Source organism: Neovison vison, chromosome 3 (genome assembly GCF_020171115.1).
Source record: "Neovison vison isolate M4711 chromosome 3, ASM_NN_V1, whole genome shotgun sequence".
NCBI lineage: Eukaryota > Metazoa > Chordata > Mammalia > Carnivora > Mustelidae > Neogale > Neogale vison.
The window spans coordinates 746,140-759,086 of NC_058093.1; the positions used below are offsets into that span (position 1 = coordinate 746,140).

Sequence of the window (12,947 nt, forward strand, 5' to 3'; positions counted from 1 at the left end):
CGTGGGAAGTACTGATCTGTGAACATTTACTCTGTGGGTTGCTACATTGCTGAACCCTCTTCCTGCTCAGATTAGCGTGTCCACGTCTGTCGTCTGTGTGTGCACACGTACAAGCATTTATTGCACATGCTGCATATGCATCTCTCAACGTATAGGCAAAATATATGTTAGAGTCATCAAAGTGTCCTTTCTAATGTTTTCGAGTATGTTCTTTGGGGTTATCTCTACCTTTCATTATTTTGAGCTATTTTACAGATATATTAGTTGCAAAAAACTGATCATGATGCATGTTATTCTTGATCATAGAAATACACATTATTCAATAGAATGCAAATGTTTATTGCCCTAAAAAGAAAGCATTTATTTATAAATTCACTTCAGCATTTCTTATATTTTTCTATATGTGTGATATTTTAAATTCTTCCATGAATTATAGTAACATCTTGTCCCCCATCAATGAATGAACTAAACAAATTCTTTGACATGTTTTCATTTTAAATATGTGTCATCATTATGTTCTTTTTAAAAAAATTATCCTTAAATACTTCCTTTCCTTCTTTTTCTTTCTGCTATTCAAAACAACACTATATAATGGAATATAATGGAAAGAGGAGAAAAATCCCTGTACATTTTCCTACGTCCGGCCATCCTTTCCCTTCTTTCAGCCTAGGAAGGAATTTGAATATATTGCAGTTTATTTGGAGTTTTCTAGCTTGAAAAACAGATTATAATCTTTTTTCCTAATTCATAGTTTTTAAAAATTGGTTTGTGGAATGTTTTACTTGCTATTGAAAATTATGAAGAGAATAATAGAGGTAGAGTTATTGACTTTAAGTAGTATTCCTTTTACTGCTGTAAAGAATTATGATTATAAATTATTCAGCACTTCAGCACACATGAGTGAAAATCAACTTTAACTCATATACTTTTAACATTTTCATACAATCAAAAAATAAAGGTATACATTAAGTAGATATAACATGACTTATTTTAATTGATCAGAATATATTGTTAATGACTTACAGAAAAAAGAAATGGTGGTTTCTATTAGCCGATTAAAATGAAAAGAAAATTAAAATAAGTTCACATTTTAAAAAATTATAAGCAATAATTACAGCACTACACCTATCACTAATTCTGTGTACACTGGACTACAGTTGAGCAAACACAAGTTTCAGACTGGACATTTTACAAATAAATGCACTGGAAAATACAAAAAGGACAGATTAGAATTCTTTTTAATTAAAATGTAACTTTCACAAGTACAGAAAAATAGCAGATCTACATTTTGAAGGTTAGAAATTCCCCCAATTAGTTTTTAGATACCAAAAAAGTTTCCTTTTAAAAAGTATTGATTTTATCTTTTCTTCATAAGTAAGACATAAAGGAGATCTTAATTAGCACTTCAGCTTTAGAAAAGTCTAATATTTAAAAATATTACTCATAAAAAATATGGGTACAAAAATAACACTGAGTGATTATTGGATGCTTTCATTTGAAGACTACAGTAGATGATTCTCGGTCAGAAAGGAAATCTGATCTGAACTTAATATGATAAAAGCACAATGAAAACTACTGGAAAATTACATGTAACTTGAACAGAATGCTCTTGGAGAATCTGACATTTTCCACGTCGTTTAAGGTTGACACTTGACAGTCTGGAAGAATGAGGAAATACGTGAACAGTATTGCGCAAAGGATTTGAATCTGTGTCTTTGAATAGTAATAGCTAAAAAAGTGAGTTTACTTAAAGGAATTTTTGTATAATTTAGATAATAGCAAGTCCAGGACAGCCTAATTCCTTCTTAAGACAGTTACTATAAAATCCACAAATTTGAAACTAACAGTAAAACCTTTGCATGTACACAGATAAATTATAGATCTATTGATGACCATTTAATATGTTAATTCTTGCTGATTTAGGTGATTTTCCTGGACAATTTCAAATGACTTCTGAACTCACAATCCATTGACAGCTTAAGAAAGACGCTATGATTACTAAGTCATTAGTTTAATCCATTTTAAACAAATTAACACACTAGGAAAACACATACACGTAGTGAATTCTCCTCAAATGGACTTTTACTAATTGAAGGCATTTTTGTTTTCCAGAAATTGGAGTGGAAAATAACACTAGGGAATATGAATCCCATTTAAATGTCACTTTAATTCATTAGCAAGGTTTTCTTCCATCTTAATTACTCCCTGAATGTTCTGACAAGTCTTCCTCACTGATAGATTTGAGTCTTTCACTGACTTGTTAGTATTGTAGTATCACAGCGGCTCTATTAAAGCATCGTAGATGATGTATACACATCCATAGTATTCCTCTAGTTGTGTTTTTAAAAAAAATAGTCTGGAACATTTCCAAAGCCACATATATTTATACAGTAAGAGTCAGAAAAGTAATATTTTTACTGGTGTAAAAACCGTAAGAGTGGCACTTTGACATTTATTACTGTAGGAATCCTTTAAAGCTTCTGGATTAGAATGCAAGTTCCTCGTCAAAATAAAAGGAGAAATATGTCAAACATACTTATTATTAAATTATTAAAGAATCAACTAAGCTAATGTAATAAAACAGTGGCCTTGAGTTTTTTTTAATAAATATTTTATATTGTATCACAGATATTTCTATTCTCTTGGTTCTCAAACTTCTGATGCTGGCATCTGGTTGTCTTTAAAATATTTACCAAATATAGAATTCCAGACTCTTTTTTATTATAAAATCAGCCCAGACACAGTATCAGATATCAACAAGCATACATTGTTACATTATGTATTTGTTTTTCAAACTTATCTAGATTATATGCATTTGATTTAAGACTATAAAATAGAATAGCAAAGTATTTACAAGCTTATTTTCACAACACTTCCAAGAAAATTAGAAATCCTTCACTGACTTTCTTCACGTAAAATAACTGCTAATTTGTCTACACAGTAGAAACGGAAGGGGCAAAGTTTCTATTTACAAATACAGGGAAACTGATTCCCTCCCACTTGTGTAGTAAGATAGGAAAGTAGCTGACAAGTTGTTTGTAACATCAACCAAGGTGTCTCCCTAGTGATAGCACAGTAGGATTGCGCGTCCTACAAACTACTCATCGAATCTCAAAATCAGATGGCATCAGCTGTAACTGCTACACCGGCCAGTGGATAGCCAGTAGCAGTTCTGTTCAGTCGCTTCTCTTGGAGAGAAAAGGATAAGCCAACAGAAATAATTACTTCTCTCTCCAGTCCATTTGAAAGGGTAAATACAGAAAAGGCTAGAATACTTACTGGGGAGGAAAAAAAAATCAACTGCATCAGTGAACATGGGATAAAGATTTCAAAAACAAACAAAGGAAAAGCTAGTTTTCCCTTGGAGTCTGGAGGCCTTACCTAGCTCTCATGAGTCAGTGGGAGTAGAAGCATGTCCAATGTGTATATGAACTTTTGTAGTCCTACTTATTTGTAAATTCACGCAGTGATACCCTAGAGCTGGTACGTACCAGCCTATAACAGTTGATTGTACTTGTATTTTCCCAATTTCACATTCAGGAATGTCAGATTTGTGGACTGAAATCAACCACGGTGGGAATACACCACAGAAACTAGAAAACATTATAAATCAGGGTTTTTTGTTTCAGTTTTTTCTCCCAAAGAGCTAGCTGTTAAATATTTAACAACACACTACTGAATCAATGTGTGGGTTTTCTTGGTGGCATTCGAGACGTTCATCTGGTTGTCAAGTCATGGATCCAAGCCCTTCAGTTAGGAGTGGCACAAAACTGCTACACAGCACCCCCTCAATCATCAGTCATACAACTTCTCTGGTTTTAAGACAACATTTTCAATATCAGGGATGCTTTTTCCATTTAAGTGTTCGCTAGGACAGTCATGACTGTAACCTGTACCATCACTGATAGTTGACACCGTGTAAGACGCGCTTCGGAGAGCATCTGTATGGGAAAAGCTGTTACCAAATTGGATTTTATATTGATTCCAATTTCTTTTCAGAATTGCTTGAACCTGTCAACCAAAAAGAAACAGGAAGGACAAGAGCAATCCATTATCTGAAATAAATATATTGTATTTAAAAGCATAATGAAATAATTTATGTAAAACTTAAAAGCATTGATGTTAATGAATAATACTGCTTTATTTTCTTAATTAAAAGAATTAAATTGGTAACATTAGGAAATTTACATTTAGGAAATTCATTGCATTATTCTTTACTCTTAGATCCCATTAATATTTTGTATGCTTTATCTTTGAAGCTTTAATAATGCAGATGAATGTATTATTGTCAAATAAGTAGTTAATCCAGATCCCCATTTCCAAGGTTGCATGTGTAACATTCAATTTTATATTGGTATCTTAATAATAGAATGAGAAGACAATTAGTGAAGATACAAAAGGAAAGAGAAAACAGATAAAAAAAAAAGAAGTTAGGGATACAGGGACTATAAATCTTCATCATCATCATTAAAAGCAACAACTACTTTTTACTGAGTGAATATCATGTGTTAGGTATTGTGCTACATTCTGGAAAAAAAGGAGGTATTTTAGGGTTTTTGTCCTCCTGAAGCTTACTACCCAGAGGAAAGAAAGTGTGGAACAGGTAATTACAAATGGGATTGGCCTGTGAAAAAGTTTAGGAATGTCACCACTCCCCTTTCTGATGTTTGGATCCCCCTCTAACTGGGTGAATTGGACAATTAATGACTTTCTTCTTCTCTAGGGCTGGAGATCACGTCTGGTAGGCCGTGTGACTCTGGTTTTATTGAGCATGAAACACTAAGGTGGCTTTCTTCACATTGAGTCAGTAAGCAGAAATGAGAATATTCAAATACACCTCCTACTTGGTGACCTGGATATTTCCAGGGATCTGATGACTGAGGAGACCAGGGTAGGTCTGTCAGCTCCTACTTTACCAGTATAATAGCCACATCCCTGTGACCTAAGCTAGGTCAGTCCAAAACATGTCTGGTTTTGAATTGTCTTCCCTAAGCTCTCTACAGCTCTTTGACGCTATGCCTCCTTCCTCAGAGGCAATCTGAGCATCACTAAAAGCAATTTTCTAGTAACCCACGCACTAGAAAGACACTCATGCAATAACTGTCTACCTTGCTACCAGTTACGTAGAATCCCTCAACTTTCCTTTCACTGTATTCATTTGTAAAAAATAGTATTAAACTCTAAAATAGGGCTGGTTTACTTGTCTACATTCTTTTGCCTAATAGATCTAGAAAACTCCAAATTATGAGCCATCTATTACTAACACCTACTCCAGGAGCTCATTTAGTGAGAGGACTCTGTGGGACACTCAAAAGCCCTTGTAGACTCTCCTGCACGTCCTCACTTAAAATGAACACAAAGTTTTACCATGTCACCTTGTGTTTTAGCTATAGAAAAATGAGAGACACAAATACAAAGTCAATGGGTTTCTTTAGTTAGAATGCAGAATGAGTTATTAGAATTTCAGGTAAAATTATGTAATTAGAAATGCAATAAATGTGTTTTAAAAGTTATATTTTTATGAAATTCAGAACCTCAGGACTTTTAAGCTTATTTATATATAAACTGTATCTGAAGGAAATAATTTATATCCTTGTAAATTTTCTTTGAAATAAAAGCATTTATAGGACAACAAATACATTTGTGTTGCAAAAAATATATATACTACTGCTTCCTTTATGGTTTAGCAATGTGTTTCTTAATTCTCCAATTAGCATATTTAAACTATACTAAATTTAAAATAATGTCTGTGTATGTAATATCTTCGCAATCACAAGCAAATGACAAGTGGAATGGCTTTAGAGTATGCTTTTTAAATAAATGTTCAAAGGTTTACAACAAAATTTACCTTTGGTCAATTATCTAGATACTTCTGCTGTGTTTGACAGTTCTAGACTCTGTTCTAAATAAATAAATAAATTAAATAAAAATTTCTAAAATCAGTTTAATGAAATCAAACATGAAATTTCATTATATGCTAAGAGAAAGTAATAAACTATTATTAAGCAAAGGAAAGCCATATTTTATAGTTTTTCATGATGTGCACATGATTTCTAATGTTGATCGATTTTTTAGGACTAGTTCTCATAAATTTACACCTACTGGTTCATACGTTTCCCATCTGAAGCTTTGTGATAAAAGTTACCAAGCATTTGAGTCCCACTCAGTTGCTGTCTAGATTTTTAAACTTGGTTGAATTTTCCAATATCCTCCAACAGATTAAAATTTGTCAAATAGATTAAAAACAGATAAAGACTATGGACTCTGAAAAACAATCTGAGGGGACTGAAGTGGTGGGGGGAGGTTGGGGTACCAGGTGGTGGGTATTAGAGAGGGCACGGATTGCATGGAGCACTGGGTGTGGTGAAAAAACCAATGAATACTGTTATGCCGAAAATAAATAAAAAATAAATTAAAAAAAAAAAAAAGGTAAAGAGCTAAATCAGTACAGCTCAAACCACTGAGCATGAAAACCACATCACCAGCTTCTGAAACACCTGAAACTTTCTAATTCGGAAAGCCTTGGATAAAAATCTTGAAATATCCAAGAGCACATGGCCATGTTACAAATTCCAGCATTCTGTTCTCATAAGTTTTCTAACCGACTACATGTCCTCCCTGTATAACTCAGAGTTTAATTTTTTTAAATCTTTTTGTAACCACCATAAAACTGTTTTCCAAAACCACACTGTGAGCCAGGCAAAACAAAATACAGAGAAAGGGGGAAAATGAAAATGAGCCAATTCTATTTCCTCTTAGAGTATCTGTTTTAGAAGGTTAAGGATTGTCTAGCACACTGTACCTAGGAAAAAGCCAGACTTAATGGGATTAGTGCAAAATGTAGGCCAAAGTCTACATGACAGAAATCATTGATGGACTATTTTATTTTATTTTTTAGATTTTATTTACTTATTTGAGAGAGAGAGCTTGAGAGGAGAAAGGTCAGTGGGAGGCTCCATCCTGGGGCTCCAGGATCAGGATCTGAGCCAAAGGCAGTCGCTCAACCCACTGAGCCACCCAGGCGCCCCTGGTGGACTGTTTCAAAGTGAGGCTGGATTTGCCCTGCTCTTCAACTCCAGTATGACCCACGCCTTTGGGAAATAGAGTTTCATCCATGAAAAGAGATTCTATATTTTTTTCGTGATCAGAATTGAATTTGGAGTAATTATCCCTAAGGAATATAAATTTGTCTTTCTTTTTAAGAAAAAGAGAGATTGCAAATATAAAATGATAAAAGGAATAAAAATGATTACCATACCTCTCCATTAAAGAAACAGAAAATTGTAGAAACCAAAAGACCCTGTAAAAGAAAAATAGAATTTTCTGATTCCAAATGGAAAAGATACATTGTTTGTAACTAACTTGCTACATACATAGTCAAACTAAACCAAAGCTATGAGCAATTTAATACCAAATTTCGCAAGCTGCCTTCCTGATTGAAGAGTACCCCACCTGGTAGTGCATAAGGATGTGCATGATGTAGTCATAGATCTCCTCTGCAACCCTCCCTTCCGGCCGCCACGGAATCAGCACGAACTCGATGCCGAGCAACGGCACCAGGATGAGTGTTGCTCTCACGGCCTTCATGTAGAGACTGGACTCTGCTCGGTGAGTGACTTTTAACTTGGTAATGAGGACACGTACAATATTCAGTAGGAAAAAGAGATTCACCTGAAAAAAATGAAATGGCATATTGAAAATCACTTCATATTTAATATTAAGCATTTTGAAGGATTCTTTGATTTTATAAGTCATAGATTATTTTCAATGTACACGAATATGTTCTCCTGCAGAGAATACACACCTAATACGTTAATTTGTGTTTCTAGAATTGTGATTTATTAATTGAACAAGCACATCAGTGTTAATGGACTTAGGTTTTACAAAAATAGAATTTATGGTGGAATTATTGTGGGACACATTCAGTTAAGGAACACCTGAGAGTTTTTCTCCGTTCATTTTCTTATGCAGTTTTTTTCAAAGTTTGCAATGATCCAAAAACTAAGTCTTTGAACATTTTCAGCTGAAACAAAGAATTGTTTACAACAAATGCTAATTTTCAAGTGCCTCCTCTGCATCATTGTCCACATTAGTACTTTCCACGTATGTATCATACCATAATAATCATTTTCGGTTTTTTTGGTTTCTCCTTCCTGTGATTCTTTTTGCGACAGTAACCCTCACCACTGCCCGAGATAGCTCCGTAAGCTGCTTGATCCTTCCAAGGAGGCCGAGCACACACCTACCAGGTCAGGTTCAACCTAGATCGTTCTCGAGTTAACAGTTTTGGCCTCCCATGGGGCTTCCTGTGAGTTACACTCTTTAATTACATTTACTGTGTGTTAAATCTTTCCTTGATAGAAATCATTCTCTTTGAAAGGGAGTTAGAAACGTCAGCGTTATAAGGTGGGTAACTAAGTTCCTCGGAAACAGTCTGCTTTCCTACGTCTCGCGCCCTCTCACCGTGAGCACCGCTGTCTTACGTTTATCCAAGTCCAGACCTGTCATGCTGCTCCTTCTCTCTGTGCCCGTATTTTGCATCTTCCATCAGACTGTGGCTGTTAACTCCGGAATACCCCCTCTGGGCTCTTCCATTATTATACTATATCCTCTTTGCTTATTCTTCACCCTGACTTCTAGAATCTGTGCTTTAATAATCTAAAACTTTTGAACTGCATGCTGTAGGTAATTTATAGCTGCTTACCTCAGTAAATTGGAATAATAAAGATAACACCTCATTTAATATAGAAAACAATGAATAAATAACATAGAGTTGCTGATTTAAGGCACGTATTATGAAAATAACTGGGCATTAAAATATTCCACTACTATTCTTGGAGAATCTAATGGAACATATGCTCCCAAATTCACTTCAATCCCGATGGAAACACATCTATGAAAAGTAACATGGTTGTAGGCGCAGGAATGTCTCTGCTGAAGACAAAAGCAGAATAAGCCGTTTCGACAGGTGCAGGAATGAAACATGACGAGACACCAGCTGCCCTCCTGCCCGTCCTATTATAGTCCCTTCCTAAGCACTCATGGCTGTTTTAAAGTTTTGACTAAATGGAAATTACTACCAGCCCAAGGAAAAAAAATATAATAACGCCCTTTCATCAGCTTATAAATTTAAAATATAAAATATTTTATAATCCTTACATGCATAAATTATAAAATCAGTAGAAATGTTGCAATTTAGATGCTCATTCTTTGAAAATCTCTAAATGCAAAGTGCTTTTCCAAAATGACAAATCTGATGTTAAAATGTGAAACTGCGAAGTCGTCCCCCTTTATTGTAGGTAAATACTTCCATTTATGTTGAATAGGAATGGAAGGAAAATTTCAAATTTCAGATGAACTGTATCTGAATTTCATGTATCTTAGAGCAAAACTAGTTAAGGGGAAGAAAAGAAACCTGGTTTTGCTCCAGTATCATAAAGATCACGTAACTGGTAGGCACCACAGGACATTTTCATGTCATGATACCACACTTGGGTCATGAAAGGAAGCGGCGTACCCCAGCACAGCGACTGCTGGAGGGTTCCTAGAAGCCACCCCGGACTGACTTACAAATCCCTCACTGAACAGCCAGCCACCCCTTACCCATGCACCGGACTGACTTACAAATCCCTCACTGAACACAAATTCAACGTATCCTCTCTCAACTTCCCTTTGGCAAGAGCTCAAAAGTGCTGCAGCTGCTTGAATACCGTCCTGCTCAAGAGGAAATAAGACAGGGGAAGTCTGAGTGGAAAGAAACGGATTGAGCTTGAAATATTTTATTTATAAAAGTTGTACTTAAGCATGTGACCATATAAACAATTGCTGAGGCCCCTCCCAAGACCTTGGAATTGGCCAGAACCAGTGAAGAGCCCTAGAACCTAAACAAAGACGGAACAATTTATGCTGTTAGAAAAATAGGCTCCTGTTCTTTGTTTAAGCCAAGAAAATGGAAAATGTTTTATGCAAAGAATGTGGATTTTCACTTTCTTTCTTGCGGAGCGGCTCGGGGGGTTGTATCTCTGTGTGATGTCCCACTGTCAACTGTCCCGTCTACGCTGCCCTTCCAGAAGCCGCGTGGCGGGACCTTTCCACGGGCGACGCGAGTGCGATTCCACATGGCATTTGCCGGGTGCCGTTACTTAATTCCCTGAACCTCTCTGGTGTGGGCATTCGCACCGCCCTCTGAAGAATCGGTCAGGTCTCCTGTAGGAACATTTTGCCTCGTATTTGTTCTGTAAGCTCCTGGGTGGCCCAAACAGTGTTTCTTATTTCCTTGAACAGTCCTCAGAGCAGAATCGTAGTATCATGTAGAAATTACAAGAAACTTTTTAAGGCATTTTTGGGGAGAGTTTATTATATTCGAGGCACTGTGTTGATAAGGTAGATCTCACTTAACCCTTACAATGGCCCATGTGGTGTCTATTCTTATTAGTCCCTCATCACAGAAGAGACAACAAAGGCATGAGAGGTTAAACACAACGAGGTTAGGTGCACTGAGAGGCTTATACATGCCAGGCTAAGTCCTTTATGGTTATTAACTCCTTGGACTCCTTGTTAAAAATGTGAATTGTGTAAGACTGATGAATCACAGACCTGTACCCCTGAAACAAATGATTAAAAAAAAGATTAAAAATCACTATTATCATCTTCTTTATTTCACCAATGAGGCACTTGAAATGCAGAGTGATTAGTTTAATTGCCTAAAGTCAAGGCCAGGCTTTCAACCTCCAGAAGTTTCTCTCTAATTGTGACATGCTTTTGAGAATGGCTCGAACACTCGTCTACATAATCGTACACAAAACTGCAACTAGCAAATACAGTAAAATAAAAGAAGAATCTTTGTCTAAAAACGAATTTGAAAACAAGGATTAGGAAGTTCTGAACTTTAGCTGAGAAACGTAACACCTTTATGTGTCTCTGTACAACTGAGTATCAGCTGTAATTACAATCTTGGGCAGTAATTGCATTCTGGTCTCTAAGGCTTTATGAAAAAAAAAAAACATGTTAATGTGCATGAATTTATTTCCCCACAGACACAACGTAATACGAGCGTTGAACGTGACTTCCGCTTCTCTGTAACCATAATTAAAAGTGCCCGATGGGTGTATTCACATTGAGTGATGATCAGTATCATAATGAAACAATAACTTCTTTTTCCAAATTAAGGTCTTTTTTTAATTGGACTGTTACTCTTATCACCAACATAGGTGTGTGGTTTTTCCCGTTTGCCACTCGCTCCCACTAGATCTCTCCTCTGTCCTTCTCTGCTCTGCTCTGTGTCCCAGCGAGCTCGGAGGCACCACAAAGGACTGCACCCCTGCCCAGGCTTCTTGCTTTCTGACATTTGCTGTGTTGGCCGAAGGGAAGAACCGAGCAATCAGGGAAGGGAATAGTCTGAGTAATTCTTCCTTCCTCTTCCCTGCCGGGCTGTGGTCTGGGCAGCAGCTGTGATTCCCTGCTCAGGCCAGACCTCCCAGCACCAGCCCAAACCCCACAACGCCGTTGTGTCCTCTCCTTAGGTCTAGAGCCATTAAGAGCTTCCTGCGGCCGGTCCCTGGTGCCTGGCCGTTCCGACAAATTAGCTCCTTCCCTCTTCCTGCCAACACTTCAAATTAACATCTTCATTAAACTCTCTTCAATTAAACACTGCGAGCATGTCATTTACGTCCACCAGGATCCTGAAGGATACCACAGGCCCGATGATTCAGGAAATAAAGTTGAAATGTGAACAATGATGAAACAAGGGAAATTTTCGTTACATACCAGTAATGCAGCACAAATCGGACCATGGATAATGTAGAGGAGATGGGTATCAGAACTGATCCAGCAGCTTGGGGGGAAAAACAGCAAAATTATGTTGAAGATTTTCATTTTACTTAGTTCCAGTAGAAATCAGAAAGAGAGATTATCTTACTTGTCATTGTAATATAAGCTTCTCGCAACAGCATGTATACAAGCAGGGATCAGTGGGAATCCTGTAAATATCAAACAAAAAGAAAATTAACAGGCAACTTTCTCTGTAGATGCAATTCCTATAATGTGGTCACAAAACACGCATCTCAGAGGACTCCGGGAGCAAAAGTAACTGGTCACTAGGCGCTTAATGAGTAAATATTACCTGCATAGTCAAGCAGTAAATATGGCAAATATCAGGTATTTATATATCCAGGTTTGTGTGTCTTCTGTGTGTTTTCTTCTAATAGAAGTCATTTTGAATCCATGCATTTCAGAACCTAAGTCCGTAAATGTGCTGTTTAAGCCCCAAGGCTTAGAAGAAGTCAGGTGTATTTTCTATGATACGGATTGGCCAGCATTTGCTCGGTTGATGGTCTGACGTGGATGAAGGTCAGACGGATCAAGTGAGAGGGAGGGTTTATGTATTAGGTGTTTTTCATGTTTTTAGTGTTCTAAATCAGATCTTTCCAACATAAAATGAAAAAATGCTTTTTGGTTTTTTTTTTTAATATTTTATTTATTTATTTGACAGACAGAGATCCCAAATAGGCAGAGAGGCAGGTGGGGTGTGGGGCAGGGGTGTGGGGGGGAAGCAGGCTCCCTGCCGAGCAGAGAGCCCGATGCGGGCCTCGATCCCAGGACCCTGAGACCATGACCTGAGCCGAAGGCAGAGGCTTAACCCACTGAGCCCCCCAGGCGCCCCTGAAGAAATGTTTATGAAGATGAGCTGTACAAGTGCGCTGCATATGCTGAAGCGTGTGCGCATCCTTCTGTACCTGCAGCTGCCGGGTAGATAGGTAGACGGACACATGAGAGATGAGTGTAATTTCAATCATGTTTCTGGAAACCAGTCCAGCTGAATTCATTTTCAGCATTTCGTATTTTGAATTATTTTGGTTGTTTTTAAAAATAGACTAGAGGCACAAATCAAGAACAGTCTCTTAATCACAGAGAACAAACCGACGGTTCCCAGAGGAGAGGCCGGGGTT

At 37.0% G+C, this 12,947-nt stretch overlaps 1 protein-coding gene across 1 annotated transcript in view; it reads right to left on the minus strand.

Annotated features, from left to right (window-relative positions):
* Nucleotides 1–897: 897 nt before the first annotated feature.
* CALCRL (calcitonin receptor like receptor) overlaps nucleotides 898–12,947 on the minus strand; it is a 93,946-nt gene continuing 81,896 nt past the window's right edge. The window contains exons 12-16 of the mRNA XM_044241121.1: nucleotides 11,918–11,978; nucleotides 11,767–11,833; nucleotides 7,453–7,671; nucleotides 7,259–7,300; nucleotides 898–4,011 (exon numbers count right to left, since the gene is read on the minus strand). Of these exons, the coding sequence (XP_044097056.1) occupies nucleotides 3,796–4,011; nucleotides 7,259–7,300; nucleotides 7,453–7,671; nucleotides 11,767–11,833; nucleotides 11,918–11,978 (605 nt within the window). The 3' untranslated portion in view covers nucleotides 898–3,795. The remainder of the gene's footprint in view (nucleotides 4,012–7,258; nucleotides 7,301–7,452; nucleotides 7,672–11,766; nucleotides 11,834–11,917; nucleotides 11,979–12,947) is intronic.